The following is an 18,221-nucleotide window of genomic DNA, read 5'->3' as shown; positions in this document are numbered from 1 at the left end:
AGAAAAGATTTGGAAGCTTTGGAGAGGGTTCAGAAGAGGTTTACCGGGATGCTCCCTCGATCAGAGGGTATTAACTATAAGGAGAGCTTGGACAAACTTGAATTGCTTTATCTGGAACATCAGAGGCTGAGGGGTGGCCTGATAGAAGTTTATAAATTTAGGAGAGGCATAGATAGGGTAGACAGCCAGAATATTTTCCGCAGGGGTAGAAATATCGAATATTAGAGGGCATAGCTTTAAGGTAAGAAGGGAAAGGTTTAAAGGAGATGTGCGGGGCATGTTTTATTTTACCAGAGAATGGTGGGTGTCTGGAACATGCTGCTTGGGGCGGTATTAGAAGCAGATACAACAGTGGCATTAAAGATGCTTTTAGGTAGGCACATGAATGTGCAGGGAATGGAGGGGTGTGGATCATGTACAGGTAGAAAGGATTGGTTGAATTTGGTATCATGCTCAGCACAGATATTGTGGGCCAAAGGGCCTGTTCCTGTGCTGTACTGTTCTGTGGTCAGCTATTATCATATAGAATGGTGGGGCAGGCTTGAGGGACCTTGCTTACTCCTCCTACTTTCTTGTGTTGTTTCCCTCTCCAATTAACTCTCTATTTTGGTTTGACAGACCAGTTAGTACATACCAACATCTGATTTACTTTACTTATTGCTGCCTGAGCAATCTTTCAATAACTTCAGCTCATTCACAGTTATAAGATCAGTTTACTTGCCATGCCTGTGATTTTCTTTCCACAAAAGGGGGAAAAGTAGAGTTCTCATCTGATTTGATCTGAATATAGGTCTTCCATCCTTCTGTTTTTCAAAACTAAGATAAACAGAATTTGAAAGTCTGTCAGTAATGTCATTGTGGACAATATCTTGTAGTTGAACTGAACAGTATTTGCAAAATGCTGCACTTAAAACTTGCTGTTCAAGTTTTTTTTACACAGAGAGTGGTGTGTGCCTGGAATGCGCTGCCTGGGGTGGTGGTGGAGGCAGATACGATAGGGGTGTTGAAGAAGCTCTCAGATAGGCACATGAATGCGAGGGAAATGGTAGGATATGGACATTGTGTAGGCAGAAGGGATTAGTTTAGTTGGGCATTTTATTAGTAATGTAATTGGTTTGGCACAACATCATGGGCCAATGGGCCTGTTCCTGTGCTGTACTGTTCTATGTTCTAAGCCACCAGTGATGCCAACCTGGGTTTGAATTGATTTTGCCCAAATTTACATTAAAGCTAATGATATGTTAGTCCAAAAACAAAATAATGCAAAAGCTACAAATCTGAGATGCACAGAAAATACTGTAGATGCTCAGGAGGTGAGACAGTATCAGCAAAAAGAGATTAGAAGTTAATGTTTCAGAACTGATGGAAGGTCATTGTCCGAAAACAGTAACAAACAGAGTTAACAAATGGAGAGTTAATTGGCCTCATGCTGTCTGATCAACTGCTGAACCTTTCTTCATCTCTTGGTAGATGGTAATTTACCTTCTGTTGTTTGAAATTTGAATATAACTATTCTGGGCTCTGAGACTAAACTGCATTTCGGGTGTATGTCCAGAATACTCAACATTGTCACCTCTACCTTTTGTTTGCTTTGGTCAGAGAATGTTGAGCCCTGCGTTATTCAATGCAGTCTCACAGAGCAGAATCCCTATCCATGTTATATTTTTTGGCCAGGATATGTTGAACCTTGCAGTAAATTGGTATACACTTGTTGTTGATAAGTATGAAAATTATTACCGTACCAACATCAACTGTAGTCTGTTCAGACAAATCAGGTTCCTGGCTGGCTTCATACATTAAATCTTGAGCACCCCATCTCCTTGTCCTGCTGTAATGTAATATATAATATCTAAGCACATAAAATATATAGCACTGAAACAGGCCGCTCAGTCCAGCTGCTCTGTGCTGCAGTTTCTGGTCCACCTTTTTGTTACTGTTTCTGTTACCTTTATCACAGCTTTCAATTCCTTTCTCCCTCAAGAACATGTTCAACCTCCCATTATATTGCCACTTCATGCAAAAATGGAGAACTTTGTATTATGAGGTTCACTGAATAAGTGAGAAAACGATGTCTTTCTCATTGATGCCAGGCACTCAGATGTGCTTTCCACTGCCCCTCTGTTCTTTCTCTGACCTATTTATGTTTATTTCCGTCATGCATCAACCCTTTTCCCTGAAGCCCACCCTCCTCATTAAATTAAAGCAAAATCCAGAATAAATATACAGAGCAAACTCTCAAACTAAGAGTGACATGACAGACCATACATTTCTATGTGGAGAGGGAACACTCAAAGGAATATTTAAAGCTAGCTAATCAGTTATTCCATTTAAATTTTAATAGAGTTCCTGAAGGAAAGCTTTCTATAAATCTTAAAGTAAACTTGCATTTGGTTTTACAGTGATTCTATCAACTACAGGAGTAGAAATCATTGTCACTGAATCTGTTAGGATAAGGGAATGGAGGAGGCAGCTGCTGAAAGGATGCAGTGAGGAAAATCTGATTGAAGCTGGACATGCTGCTTTTAAAGGGTCGAGGAACTGAGGGCGGTGATTGACATTTAAAAACAGCACCAGAATGACAAAGTGGTGGAAATGCCTCTCCTGGAGGTCGTGTATTTCTCATGTCAGACACGTAAACCTTCAGAGCCTCCCTGTGCAAACTGTCCTCGGTGTGTACAGCATTTCTCATAGGCACTTCTGAATGGCTTTCATTAGCCTGTGTATCATAGAGGTTCCACATAATAAAACAACTGATGTTATGTTTATCCCACTTGCCACTTTTGACCATATCCCTATTAAAGGATCATTGTCACCCAGTAAATTATCATGCTGGTTTAATGAATAGAAGAGAGATCTCAATTTTTTTTACTGATAGCAACAAAATGTGAGTCTGCTCAGTTTCTTTTCCATCCCTGTAATGTGTACTAATGACTGACTACCTTCCAACTCCAGAACACAGTGTTAACCAGACAAGCGCACAGCAGGGTAATAAGCAAGTCCTTTTGAGCATGTGCTGGCCCTGGCTTTGCCAGATCGCTTCCACGTGTAAATTCTTACTGAGGTCCTGTTTACTTACGAAATTCATGACCACACTTGTACTCATGATATTCCAAAGTAATCCAAGCTCAACAAAGCTTAAATTCCTTGTGACTACCAAATTGTACTGAAAATAATGACCATATGTTGTGTCTTTCGCCCAGACTTTATGGTTAAACATGTAGGGTGAGTTAGATCAGAGATGGAATGCTAGTCACATTCACCTGCCCACTGCCCCAGGAATACATTAAAGTCATTAATACATTAAATGTGTTCAGAGTTTAGCTGCATTTTGGAAGAAAGAGCATTGAAATGGTGTCTTTCATGGCCTTAGCTTGTCCCAAAACACTTGACAGTCAATGGAGCACTTTCAAAGCAGTTACTGTAGGAAGTGTGACAATCAGTTTGTCCACAACAGGCTCCCACAAACAGCAATGTGGTGATCTGATTTCAAGATGTTCATTGCAGGCTGAGTATTAACCAGAACACCAAGGATGACTCCCTTGCTCTTTGAAATAATATTACAGGATCTATTATAAAGAGAGAGTGATACAGCTGGTATAGCTACTGCCTCTCAGTTCCAGTGTCCAGGGTTCAATCCTGACCTCCAGTGCTGTCTGTGTGGAGTTCACACGTGTGTGACCACATGGGTTTCCTCCAGGTGCTCCAGTTACTTCCCATATTCCAAAGCTGTGTGGGTTGGTAGATTAATGGGCTATTGTAAATCGCCCCATGTGTGTAGGTGACTGTAGAAGTAGTGTTAGTACCCAGTGGGGGTTGATGGGAAGATGTGGAGAATAAAAAGGGATAGGTGTAATGGGTGCTTGATGGTTGGCATAGCCACGGTGGGCCGAAGGGTCTGACTCCATGCTCTGTGACGAAGACTGAGGAAGGGTCTGCCTTGTGCCTATCGTGGTGCAGAGCTCCCTTGACATTGGGTTAAAGAACACAGAACAGTGCAGAAGAGGAACAGGCCCTTCCATCCATGATGTCTGTGCCGACCATGGTGCCAAATTAAACTCAACCCATCTGCCTGCACATGGTCTATATCCCTCCATTCCCTGCCTGTTCATGTGTCTGTCTAAATGCCTCTTAAACGTCACAATCATATCTACTTCCACTACCTCCCCGGTAGCACGTTCCAGACACCTACAGCTCTGTGTAATTGCCTCATAAATCTCCTATAAACTTTCCCCCTCTCATCTTAAAGCTATACCCTCCAGTATTTGACATTTCCACCCAGGGGAAAAGACTCTGATTACCTACCCTGCCTCTCATAATTTTATATCCTTTTATCAGGTCTTCCCTCAGCCTCTGACTCTTCAGAGAAAACAACCCAAGTTTGTTCAACCTCTCCTTATAATTAATACTTTTTAATCCAGGAAACATCCTGGTGAACCCCTTCTGCACCCTCTCCAAAGCCCTCACATCCTTCCTGTAATGCGATGATCAGAACGGCATACAGTACTCCAAATGTGGCCTAACCAAAGTTTCATAAAGCTGCAACGTGGCTTCACAACTTTTATACTCAATGCACCGACCACTGAAGGCAAGCATGCTGTATGCATTCTTTACCATCCTATCCTCTTGTGTTGCCACTTTCAGGGACCTATGGACTCGCACCTCAAGATCGCTAAAGGGTCCTGCCATTCACTGTATATTTTCCTCTTACACTTGACCTCCCGAAGTGCAACACCTCACACTTGTCCATATTAAACTCCAAAAGGTCACAATAGATCTTTGTATTCAAGATCTATCATGACTGGAACAGTCTTGAGTCCATAACCTTGTGACTCTTCAGGCAAGAGTGCTACATTTTGCATGAATGGAGCTCTCTCCACTGTTACTACAAGGCACACAGAACATCGTTCTGGATTTTACGTGGCCCCATAGGCCATCCTCAATGTCCTACACACGAAGTAGTTTGGATTGTTTATGTTCAGATTGAGTGTGGAATTGCCACGTTCATTGGTATTCTTACATTGCTGATTCAGACCTTGCTGCACAATCACTATCCAAACCTGCACCTTGGCAGAGCTTCTACACGCTCCAGGCAGAGCACTTTGTATATTTTCAGAGCTTGGCATGATGCTAGGCAGCATGCTGTTGAAATATTTCAACGTTTCAACTTTCAGTGTTTGCGTGACATATTCCAATTTCCACGAGCAATACGTGCTGCCAGCAAGCGTTCCTTTCAGGATGTGGGATTCAGTGTACAGAGTCTTCATGAGAAAAGCAGTCCATGAAAAATACATCATTATCAGGCACTCACTGTATTCGATGCCCTCGGAAGTTCCACTATGTGCTGTTTCTGAACGACCCCTACCTTGTGCTTTCATTGTTTATCACCAGTGTGTAACCCTTCCTTCAGCATTAGAAGGGGCACGCAGCATCCAGGTATTTTTGGAGAGAGATTTACCCCTCAGCTGTGAAACTGTACAGATATTGTGACCCCTTCCAGGTGCTTCCATGTGCCAAGAGGAATCCTTATTTTTATAATCCTTTATTTTTATATATTTACACAGGAAACGGGCATAATGGATATGGAAAGAAGGGAAACAAGCAATAGAGTCATGGAACATATAAAGATTAAAGAGGAAGAGGTGCTTGCTGCCTTACAGCGAGTAAAGGTAGATAAATCCCCTGGGCCAGATAAGATATTTCCTCGGACATTGAGAGAGACTAGTGTAGAAATTGCAGGGGCCCTGGCAGATATAGTTAAAATGTCCTTAGCCATGGGTGCGGTGCCGGAGGACTGGAGGGTAGCTCATGTTGTTCTGTTGTTTAAAAAAGGATCTAAAAGTAAACCAGGTAATTACAGGCCAGTGAGCCTGACACCAGTAGCGGGTAAATTATTGGAAGGTGTTCTGAGAGATCGGATATACAAGTATTTGGACAACCAAGGGCTGATTAAGGATAGTCAGCATGGCTTTGTGCGTGGTAGATCGTGTTTAACGAATCTTGTAGGGTTTTTTGAGGAGGTTACCAAGAAAGTAGATGAAGGAAAGGCTGTGGATGTTGTATACATGGACTTTAGTAAGGCCTTTGACAAGGTCCCACATGGGAGGTTAGTTTAGAAGGTTCAGACACTAGGTATCCATTGGAGAGGTTGTAAACTAGATTCGAAATTGGCTGTGTGGGAGAAGACAGAGAGTGGTAGTGGATGATTGTTTCTCAGACTGGAGGCCTGTGACTAGTGGTGTGCCTCAGGGATCTGTGCTGGGGCCATTGTTGTTTGTTGTCTATATCAATGATCTAGATGATAATGTAGTAAATTGGATCAGCAAGTTTGCTGATGACACTAAGATTGGAGGCGTAGTGGACAGCGAGGAAGGCTTTCAAAGCTTGCAGAGGGATCTGGGCCAACTGGAAGAATGGGCCAGAAAATGGCAGATGGGATTTAATGCAGACAAGTGTGAGGTGTTGCATTTTGGAAGGACAAATCAAGGTAGGACATACACAGTAAATGGTAGGGCACTGAGGAGTGCGGAGGAACAAAGGGATCTGGGAGTTCAGATACATAATTCCCTGAAAGTGGCGTCGCAGGTAGACAGGGTTGTAAAGAAGGCTTTTGGCATCCTGGCATTTATAAATCAAAGTATTGAGTACGGGAGTTGGGATGTTATGGTGAGGTTGTATAAGACATTGGTGAGGCCAAATTTGGAGTATTGTGTGCAGTTCTGGTCACCTAACTATAGGAAGGATATTTGTAAGATTGGAAGAGTGCAGAGGAGATTTACTAGAATGTTGCCGTGTCTTCAGGAGGAGTTACAGGGAAAGATTGAACAGGTTAGGACTTTATTCTTTGGAACGCAGAAGAATGAGGGGAGATTTGATAGAGGTTTACAAAATTATGAGGGGTATAGACAGAGTTAATGCGAATAGGCTCTTTCCACCTAGATTAGAAGAGATAAGTACGAGAGGACATGGCTTTAGGGTGAAAGGGGAAAGGTTTAGGGGGAACATTAGGAGGAACTTCTTCACTCAAAGAGTGGTGGGAGTTTGGAACGGGCTGCCATCTGATGTAGTAAATGCGGGCTCACTCTTCAGTTTTAAGAATAAATTGGATAGATACATGGACGGGAGAGGTCTGGAGGGTTATGGACTGGGTGCAGGTAAATGGGACTAGCGGGATAATGTTTCGGCACAGATTGGAAGGGCCGAATGGCCTGTTTTTCCTGTGCTGTAGTGTTCTATGGTTCTATATTAATAGAGGCCACATCCAGAATTATGGCAATTTAACCCCAGTCACAGACTGACATTCACAGACTTTCTGATTCACCCATTCTTTTTATAAAGATGAATAAAATACAAATGTCCTGCCACGTGAGTTTTCTGAGATTTGCTATGTAGATGGTTGAGGGAGTTTAATAATTCTGGGAGGGAGAAAATCTCAAGTGCCTCTGAGCTGTGTCTGCTCGAGCATTTTGTTAATCGGTTCTATTGAATGGTTGCCATGGTGCCCTTGTCATCCTTCCCTAGAGATGTACTCTGGACATAATAGGTTTACAGGTAGCCCTCAGATCTCACTAGAAGATGGATCAGAAGACTAGGGAGCTGTGCTGAAGGAAGGAGGTGAGCTATACATCAGGCAGTGGGAACGGGATTCTACAGATAGCCCGCAGAAAGCCAGCTCCGGAAAACTGCTTTCATGTCCTCCAGCTGATGCCAGTACCTGAGTTGTCCTGGATGATATGTGGGATGTGACTGCTGTTAGTTTTGTTTTGGATGGCATAGGTAGGGTATGTACCACAGCAGTCTTTGCAGAGCTGGACCCAGTTTGTTACTGTAACCTAATGCTGTGTTTCATGCATTTGTGAGTTGACATGTTAACCTGTTAGTAACTGAAATGGTGCATGTTCTTGTGTTTGAGCACCCCACAATCCCTCCCCCAAGACAAATGTCTTCTGCAGAGTAAGATTTCTGACAAAACAATATTCTGTGAACTGATGGGACAAAAGGGATGGTGGAAAATGTGAAAAGCATTAGTCACCCATCAGTGCTGAGTCTTGGCGATCAGTGAAGTGTCGTAGAGATCTATTAATCTGGACTGTTTCTGTACTAAGTTTCTCTGCTCTTCACAGATGGAATTGGAACTGTACAAAAGGAGGAGTTGAATTTATCATTTTCATCCACAGCAAGGGTGGGGCCCAAGGCAAGGCCCAGAATGGAGTGTGAGACTTGAAGGGAGCAGGGCCCTTGAATGGTGAAGCAGAAGTGAGGTCCACCAGTTGGTAAATTGGTTTATTCTTGTCACATACACAGTGTCGTTGCCTCTGTTTGGGAACTGTGGAAGAGGAAAGTGTCCTCAAGTGGGTTTTCAGTGGTGTGCGGATGGTGCCTGCCTTGTGTGTTGACCCTTAATATCAGAGTGATAATACTGTTTCCATAGACCAGTGTGCTTAGCAACCTCTTCCTAGATTGTTCATGGAAACCTGACCTGACCGTTACATTACTGGATGAGGGCTTCTTAGAATCCATTTAACATCTGCCACCGCACAATGTGTGGGAGTAAAGTGCGTTCACAGCCTCGGGAATCCTCTTTTTAGTCTCTTTTTTAAAGTGTTTGCCAGTTCTGAACAGACCAATTTAAGCCAAGCAGTGGGTCAACAAACATTTGTTGGGAAAAGGAGGGACAGAGGGGCTGGCAGATCTGATGCCTGTTTCTCCAAATACCTCTGAAGCCTGCCCTGTGCTGCTGCTGGTGCTGAGCTGGGCAGGGCAGACCAAGTGACAGGAACAGAAGTTGTTGTCGGAATTCTTAAAGGAAGCCAGCACGGCACTCTGAGCAGTGGTGTATTGGGTATCATCGTTCAGTGCCATGGGCAAACTTGTTTGGAGCTGCAAATATTTAATGTTTTTGAATCATCCTTCCTGTGCACTGTTAACATTTAGATCTTTGGGGAGGATCGCCTCCCTCTTCAATCCCTTTTGTCCGTTCTACAAGTCTACCCTCAGTCAGTCACTGACTCAGTAGGAACAACAGCAAGCCATTATTGGTATATTAGTTGACAGGTAGGTGAATTCCAGAAGGTATGTCCAGGTCACTGACAATAACATCATAGGAACTAAAAGCTTTACAGCACAGAATGAGGCCATTCGGCCCATAGTCTCTATGCCTGTTGAGAAGGAGCTACAGTGCCTAATTTCACCTTTTAGCACTGGGTCTGCAGCTCATAGCTCTTCAAGTGCACATCCAAGCACTGTTTAAATGTGGTGGGGGTTTCTGCCTCTGCCACCTTTGCAAGCAGTGAATTCCAGTCCCCACCAACCTCTGGGTGAAAACACTTTTCCTCATGCTCCACCTAATCAGTCAACCAATTACTTTAAATCCATGCCCCCGGTTTTTGACCCCTCTGCTATGGGGGAAGTTCTTCTGTTTATTTAGGCGCCCTTCATAATTTTGTGTTCAATTAGTTTTTCCTCAACCTCCCCTGTGCTAAAGAAAGTAACGCTACCTTATTCAGTCTTTTCTCATGGTGACAGTTTTCCAGTCCTGGAAATGGCCTATAGATCTCCTCTGCACCCTCGCGTGTGTAATCACATCTCTCCTGTGACTGTGACCAGAACCATACACGGTCCAACAGTAACCTCCTCGGCCTTGGCTAACGAAGGCCATCCTGTGTGCCTGTTCAAGCACCTAGTTGACATGTCCTACTACCTATTAAGGATGAAGGTCCCTTTGTTCCCCCATGTGGCTCACTTTCCTCCCAGAGGGTACAGGTTTAAGGTGAGAGGGGAGAAATTTAAAGGATATCTGAAGGATAAGTTTTTCACACAGGGTGGTGATTATCTGGAACAAGTTGCCAGAGGAGGTGGTGGAGGCCGATACAATTACAATGCTTAAGAGGCATTTGGACAGTACTTGGATAGGAACGGTGTAGAGGGATACAGGGCTAATGCAGGCAAATGGGATTAAGGTAGATAGGCATCACATTTGTCATGGAGGAGGTGGTTCAAAAGGGCTCATTTCTGTGATGTACATTTCTACGATTCTATGATTCTATTTATTATATCTTCCTTTGACTTGGGCCGTTGTTCTGTTAATCTGACCCGTGCATTGACACCCTCCTGCGTGTGTGTTTGGCAGGCCAGGATCGATTGCAACATTGAAACATCTGAAAGCATTTGGCTGTGCATTCATTCTCCGTGTTGGCTGAAGCCAATGCTGGGGTCATGATAAGGCCTGATGCAAGCTTCATAGCATAAAATGATAGCAGAAGGATGTAAGGAGGTGTATGCATTTATATATCATAGCCTCAAAGTGTTTCAAAATCCTAAAAAGAGGGGGATCTTTACTGTAAAATATACATGAACCATGAGAGGCTCTTCCTCCCCTACAAGCCCATCCTGAATCTTGAACTTCATCCTCTGAAGGTCCAAGCAGAAAAAAAGATTACTAGAAACACTGAAACCACAAATGCTGAATCTGAAGTAAAATAATAGAGAATGGTCAAAATCCTCAGCAGGTCAGGCAGTACTTGTAGAGAAAGAGCTTTATAGATTGGTGTCCTTCCATTACACCTGGTCGGTTCTGACACAGACTGGTTACCTGAAACTGTGGAGTGCAGTTTCAGGTCCTGAGGCCTGCAGTGTACCCGGGTGGAAGATGAGATGCTGTTCCTTGAGCTTGTGATGGGCTTAGTTGGAACAGTGGTCGAGGTGATTGCAGGAGTGAAGTGACAACAAGCAACTGCAAGCTCAGGTCACCATTTCCAGCATCCTCTGTTGGAATTTGAGCTTTCCAGCTCATGCAGTGTTTTACATCACCATTCCAGCATAGTTTTATTTCTTGTAACCTTTGTTCTCATTCGTTCTCATTCGTTTCCCATGAACAGCTCCTCCAGATGGATCATCTGTGATCAGCGAACCTTCACCACCCTCTCAACCGGCACCACCACCACCATTTTGCATCTTACGAACACAGAATCATACAATCACACAACACAGAAGCCCACCTCGTCCATGCCGACCGTGATGCCTGTCAACATGAATCCCATTTGCCCACATTAGGCCCATATCGCTCTACGCTTTTCCTATCCAAGTACTGTCCAGATGCCTTTTAAACATTGTAATTGTATCTGCCTCAACCGTCTCCTTGGGCAGCACATTCCAGATATCCACCACCCGCTGTATGTTAAAAAAAAATTGCCCTCGGATCTCCTTTAAATTTCTCCCCTCTCATCGTAAACCTGTGCCCTCTAGTTCTAGACTCCCCTGCCCTGGGAGAAGGACACTGACTGTCTATCCTATCTATGCCCATCGTTATGTTATAAACCTCTATAAGGTCACCCCTCAGCCTCCTACTTTCCAGTGAGAATAAACCCAGCCTATCCAATCTCTCTTTAAAACTACTGCCTTCCATTCCAGGCAACATCCTGGAGAATCTCTTCTGCACTCTCTCTATTGCTACCACATCCTTCCTATAGTGTGGTGACCAGAACTGTACACAATACTCCAAATGCAGTCGAACCAATGTTTTGTACAACTGCAACATGACATCCCAACATTTGTACTCAATAGACCAATGAAGGCAAAAGTATCAAATGCCTTTTTCACTACCATATCCACCTGTGTTGCCACTTGCAGCAAGCAATGGACTTGCATCCCAACGTCTCTCTCTGTACATCAACACTCCTAAGGTCCCTGCCATTTACTCCATATGTCCTACCAGAATTTGACTTCCCAAAGTGCATTACCTCACACTTGTCTGGTTTAAATTCCACCTCTCTGCCTAACTTTCCAGCTGATCGATGTCCCCCTTTATCCTTAGACAACCTTCTTCACTGTCTACGACTCCTCCAATTTTTGTGTCATCTGTAGACTTACTAATCAGACCGTCTACATTCTCATTCAAGTTATTAAAACATATTACAAACAGCAAATGACCCAGCACTGATCCTTGCAGTACATCACTTGTTACAGACTTCCGTGTCAGGGAAACAGCCATTCATCACTACTCTCTGCCTCCTATCACTAAACCAGTTTTGGATCCAGTTTGCCAACATGCCTCAGCTCTTGTATCATTCAGTCTCTGTTTAGATGAAAACTCTTGAAATGTTAACTGTTTCTCTCTCCGCAGTTGCATGAGCTGATGAATCTGTCACCTTATCTCCCAGCAACTGAGTGTGGGGTATATTTTGAATTCTGCGACAAAATATGTAAAGTTAATTTTCATTCAACTTTCTTGCAGTCAGGAGAGACGCCAACCACGCCAAAGTACTCCAAGGACAGTAAGGAAAGCTTCTTCCCTTCCACATCCAGCACCGTCTCCCCATCAGCTCCCACTTTGACAACGCCCAGCGCAGTGGTGCCTGAGAACGTCAGGCCAGCTGATTTGCAACCTAAGATGAGGTTAAGCCACACGGTCCAAGGAGACGCACAAGGTGCTGAGGTCACACCACTGTCAACAGGGCGGGACACTGAGCCCCAAACTGCAGCTCCAACAGAGACGCATTCCAGCACGGCATATCTCACTCAAGGTAAACCCTACTGCAGCTTGAATTTGTAGAGTCTCCATAATATAGAAAAGCTTCCCAATGTGTTTCACAGAGCTTTATGAAAAAATGTACACAGCCAAAGAGATGGCTTTGAGAAGGGTCACTTGCCAGGTGAAAAAGGTGGAAGATTAGGGGAAGTTAGTTCAGAAACTCAAGAAGCAAAGGGAGGTTGGAGGGATGATGCAAGAAAATGGAATCAAATAAATTTGTTTGGGGAGATCAAATGTAAAGAGACAGTACAGTGTTAATGAGAAGACGCTTAACAGTCTTGATGAGCAGAGGGATCTAGGGGTCCAAGTTCATAGCTCCCTGAAAGTGGCTACACAGGTTGATAGAGTGGTAAAGAAGGCATATGGCATGCTTCTCTTCATTAGTACAAGAGTCAGGAAGTCATGCTGCAGCTTTATAAAACTGTGGTTGGGCTGCATCTGGAGTATTGTGTTCAGTTCTGGTCGCCCCATTATAGGAAGGATGTGGAAGCTTTGGAGACGGTGCAGAAGATGTTGCCTGGATTAGAGGGTACGTGCTATGAGGAGAGGTTGGGCAAATTGGAGCAGCGGAGGCTAAGGGGAGATTTGATAGAGGTTTATAAGATCATGCAAGGCATAGATAGAGTAGACAGGTGGTATCTTTTCCCCAGGGTTGAAATGTCTAATACCAGAGGACATGTATTTAAGGAGGGAGGGGGAAAGTTCAAAGGTGATGTGCGGGGCAAGTTTTTTTTAACGCAGAGAGTGGTGGGTGCCTGGAACAAGCTGCCAGGGGTGGTGGTGGAGGCAGATACAACAGGGGCTTTCAAGAAGCTCTTAGATAGGCACCTGAATGTGAGGGAAATGGTAGGATATGGACATTGTGTAGGCAGAAGGGATTAGTTTAGTTGGGCATTTTATTACTAATTTATTACCATTGTGGGCCGAAGGGCCTGTTCCTGTGCTGTACTGTTCTATGCTCTTTGTTCTAACTTGGAGAATTTTGAGGTGTCTTTAGGGCTGGAGGAGACTATGGAGATAAGAAAGGACCATAATATTCAAATTGCAGGTGTTGGATAAACAGGAGCTAATGTTGAGCTCCAACAGTAAGTGCAAAGGGCTAACAGGATTAGTGAGGTGGCATTTGGAGAAGGTATGTATGGAATTGACAACGTTACGCAACAGCAGTAATGAGATGGTTGCAAAGAGTCTTTTATTACCCAGTAAAGTTACTTCTTATTCAGGAAAAGAACAGAGGTTTTTCTTCCAATTTCTTTTCCTGCAGGCAATGACTTGTGCAGGTTTCTGAGTCCCAGATGTTGACAGCGCTTCCAGTACTTTTCCATTAATGAGTTGTTCCTGAGTACACCCAACAGTGAATGCCGGCAGTTTAAATTAACAAACAAAACTAACAGCAGGGTGGTCTTTAGGCTCAAATTGCCCTTTGGCTGACCACTATCTCACTAACCCTTAAATTGACATTTAATCTTCGCCCTCAATCCCCTCATTTCTTCCAATTTATTCCACACATTAATTATTCTTAAATGAAGTCATTCAGTGTCTTTCAACTACATTCTAGATTTTTGAATCTGAGAATAGGATTAATTTTTAACAATTTCCCTTGATAATTGTGAAAGCCTCTGTTCGTTTACTTCAAAGCCATCTCTTTTCAAAAGAGAACAAACCCCTAAATTTTTCGACATTACTTTAATTGCTGAGACCTTGTAACTGAAGTTTGGGAATTTAGTAAGCGTGAGAATTGGTGAGGGGGGTGACTGCATTCTACAATTTAGTCTTGACTTTGTATTCAGTATTTAACTTTATTTGAACTTGTAATTGCTTTGACAATGCTAGTGAATGGTAAGCAACTGCCGAGCGGTATCAGGTAGCAGTTAATTAGGTGGTCAGCAACAACTGGCTACTTGACGAGGTGTGATTACTGACAGCAGAGGCTGAGTCAGTGCTTGGGGAATTTGGGCTGGCATAAAGCTGTGCAGAACAAAAGAGATTTTGTTTTTGCACAGTACAGCTTGAACAAAGAGTGAAGTTTGGGAGCTTGGTGAACGAGGAAAGAGAAAGAAAATTACATTAAATAAATGTGCTAAAATGCAGATGAAAATAAGTAAATCTGTAACTCAACAAAAGATCTTGAATATTGATCCAAAAGAGTTGTACTTTTAGTTACCATCATTGAATCCCCCACTATCAATATCCTGGGGGTTACCATTGTGCAGAAACTGAACTGGTGTAGCTATATACACAATGTGGCTACAAGAGCAGGTCAGAGGCTAGGAATCCTGCAGCAAGTAACTCACCTCCCAACTCCCCAAAGCCTGTCCACTATCTACAAGGCTGAAGTCAGGAATGTGATGGAACACTCTCCACTCGCCTGGATGAGGGCACCTTCAACAACACTTTAAAAGCTCGATACCATACAGTACACAGCAGCCCACTAGCTAGGAACCCCATCCACAACCATTCACTCAGTCCATCACCGATGCACAGTGGCAGCAGTTTGTACGGGACGCACTGCAGCAACTCATCAAGACTCCCTAGACAGCACCTTCGAAACTCACCACCTCTACCAGCTAGAAGGACAAGGGGAGCAAAAGCATAGGAACACCACCCGCTGCAAGTTGCCCTCCAAGCCACACACTAGCCCAGCTTGGGAATTGTTGCTGGGTCAAAATCCTGGAACTCCCTCCCTAACAGCCTTGTGGGTGTACCCACACCTCAAGGACTCCAGCAGTTCAAGAAAGCAGCTCATCACCACCAAGGGCATCTAGGGATGGGGCAATTAAATGCTGGCTCAGCCTGCAAAGTCCACATTGCTTGAATGAATACAAAGAAGTTATCCAAAAAAATGGTGGCTTGGCAGAACTCCTCGGTTCCAGGGGATGTGCATCCTGCAGCATATATGAAATCCAGGATACTTCTCACCTCCTGGGTGACCACGTATGTGGAAAGTGAGATAAACTGGAACCACTTGCCATCTGGATTTCAGACCTCGAGCAGCAGAAGGCATCACTAGAGTGCATCCACGTGGCTAATGCAGTTCGGGAGGAGCCTGTGGAGGCAGAGGGGGAATGGGTAACTCCCATTCAGCCCAGTAAGACCCAGCACTGGTCCTTATTTTTTTTCAGGATCTTGGGTCACTGGCAAGACCAGCAATTCCTGCCCATCCATAACTGCCCTTGAGAAGATGGGGATGAGACACACTATTGAACCACTCCAGACTCTCTGGTGAAAGTGTTCCCACACTGCTGTAGGGCATGGAGGTCCGGGGTTTAGACCCAGTGACAGTGAAGGATCAGTGATGTATTTCTGGGTCAGGTCGGTGTGTGACTTGGAGGCAAATCTGAAGTCGGTGGTGTTCCCAAGCCCTTGGTGGTGGAGGCCACAGATTTGGGAAGTGCCATTGGAGCAGGTTGGTGAGTAACTGCAGTGCGTTGTGTAGAAGGTAACACTGCAGCCACCATGCGCTGGTTCTGGAGGGAATGAACATTTGTGGATGGGGTTACGGAGCAAGCAGGTTGCATTATCCGGGACAGTGTTGAGCTTCCCTGTATTGGTGCAACTACACCCTTCTAGGCAAGTGGGGAGCTTAAACTTAAACTTTAAACTTTATTTATTCAGCACTGTAACAGGCCCTTCCGGCCCAACAAGCCCGTGCCACCCAATTACACCCATGTTAAGCTACTAACCCGTACATCTTTGGAATGTGGGAGGAAACCGGAGCACCTGGAGGAAACCCACGCAGACACGGGGAGAACAAACAAACTCCTTACAGACAGCAGTGGGAATTGAACACTGATCGCTGGCGCTGTAATAGCGTTATGTTAACTGCTACGCTACCATGTTTTCCATCACACTGCTGAGATTGTATTTCCTTTCGACGTAGAAGGAGGCTATTTCAGCCCTTGGGTCTGTGCTGGCTCACAGAGCGATCCAGACCCACATTAGTTCTCCCTATAACATGTTTTCCCCACATTCCCATCAGCTTCCCCAGATCCTACTGCTCTTTGTGTCTTGTAGATTGAGGAAAGGCCTTGAGGTGTCTGCCATGAGTCACTTGCAGCAGAATTCCCAGTCTCTGACCTGCCCTCGTAGCCACGGTACTTATGTGGCTGGTCCAATTGATTTTCTGACCAATGACGGCCCTAGAATATTGATGCCGGGACTCAGCCGTGAATGTCACGAGTGTTCTCCCTGTGACCACGTGGATTTTCCCTGGATGCTCGGGCTTCCTCTCATATCCCAAAGATGCACTGGCTGGTCGGTTAATTAACCTGAAGGTAACCGGGTGTTGAGAGAATCAGGGTGGATTTGATGGTTGTGTGATAAAGAATAGGTAACAGGAAATAAGTGGGGGAACGGAATTTGTGGGGTTCCTCAGAGGCTTGACGGCCTGCTATGTCGTAAGAAATCTGAGAAGTCGGTGGCAAAACTTTTTTTGTTGGGGATGGCTGTTGCCTGGCAGTTCTGTGTGTGAATGTTAGTTACCACTTATCAATTCATGCCCTAATGGGTTCTCTTCAAGTCTTGCTGCATGTTGGCATATACTGCTACATTTGCTTAGAAGTTGTAATTGGAACTGAGCAGTGTGCAATCTTCATTGAACTCCTCCACTTCCATCTTTACAATGGAAGAAAGCTGTGGAAGATGAAGCAGTTGAAGGTGATTGGACCTCGGGCACTAACCTGAGCAACTCCTGCACTGATATCCTGGGGCTGAGATGATTGACCTCCAATAATCACAATACTCTTCCTTTGTGCCAAGTATGGCGCCAACCATGGAGGTGTTTTCTCCTTGGTGTCCATTGACTTTTACCAGAGTGCCTTGATGCCACCCTAGTGTCAAAGACAGTCATTCTCACCTCACCCCTGAATTTGGCTCTTTGGTCAATGTTTAGATCAAGGTTAAGATGAAGGCTGAATCTGAATGGTCCTGGTGAAATCCAAACTTGGGCATAGCTGAGTAGGTTATTGGTCAATAATTGCCTCTTGATAGCACTGTCGACAACAGCTTCTATCCCTTGCTGATGAGTGACAGTCAACTGATTTAGGCAGGAATTGGCCAGATAGAGTTTGCCCTGCTTTGGGCAATTTTCAGCATTGGCAGGTAGTTGCCAGCTTTGTAACCATATGGAACAGCATCAAGTTGTCGGACAACAACCGACGGACCGCTTGGATGTTGTTTGGTCCCATAGCCTTTACTTTACCCAGTGCTCTCAGCAGTTTCTTGATAACACACAGAGTGAATCAACTTGGCTGGAGACTGGCTTCAGTGACAGTGGGGATCTCAGGAGGGATCTGAGCTGGGTCATTTATTGGCACTTCTGGCTGAGCGAGGTTACAAATGCCTCAACCCTTCAATAATCATATGCTAGTCCACATAATCAATAAGGATGAGGATGTTCTTGGAGTCTCCTCCTGTTAGCTGCTCAATTGTCCACCACCATTTGCAGCTAGATGTGGCAGGACTGCAGAACTTTGCTTCAGTCCTTTGGTTGGGAGCTCACTAAGCTCTCTGCCTATTGCATGCTGTTTAGCACACAAGTGGTTCAGTATTGCAGCCTCACTTGGCTGGCACCTCATCTTTTTAGGTGTGCTGAGTGCTGCTCCCAACATCTATATTACACTCCACATTTGAAAGCAGAGAATCAATGGCAGTAATCTCCAGATTACTGCTGATATCATGCTCCAGGGTGTACAAA

The 18,221-nt window shown here is 44.4% G+C and overlaps 1 protein-coding gene across 1 annotated transcript in view; it reads left to right on the top strand.

Annotated features, from left to right (window-relative positions):
• Positions 1 to 18,221, top strand: part of cabin1 (calcineurin binding protein 1) — a 365,306-nt gene that overhangs the window by 334,480 nt on the left and 12,605 nt on the right. The window contains 2 exon segments of the mRNA XM_052032487.1: positions 5,562 to 5,666; positions 12,230 to 12,518. Coding sequence (XP_051888447.1) covers positions 5,562 to 5,666; positions 12,230 to 12,518 — 394 coding nt within the window.

The sequence above is a fragment of the Pristis pectinata genome, chromosome 17 (genome assembly GCF_009764475.1).
Source record: "Pristis pectinata isolate sPriPec2 chromosome 17, sPriPec2.1.pri, whole genome shotgun sequence".
NCBI classification, from domain to species: Eukaryota; Metazoa; Chordata; class Chondrichthyes; order Rhinopristiformes; family Pristidae; genus Pristis; species Pristis pectinata.
The sequence above is the reverse complement of the archived record's forward strand: the minus strand, read 5'-3'. Positions and strand labels throughout refer to the sequence as shown.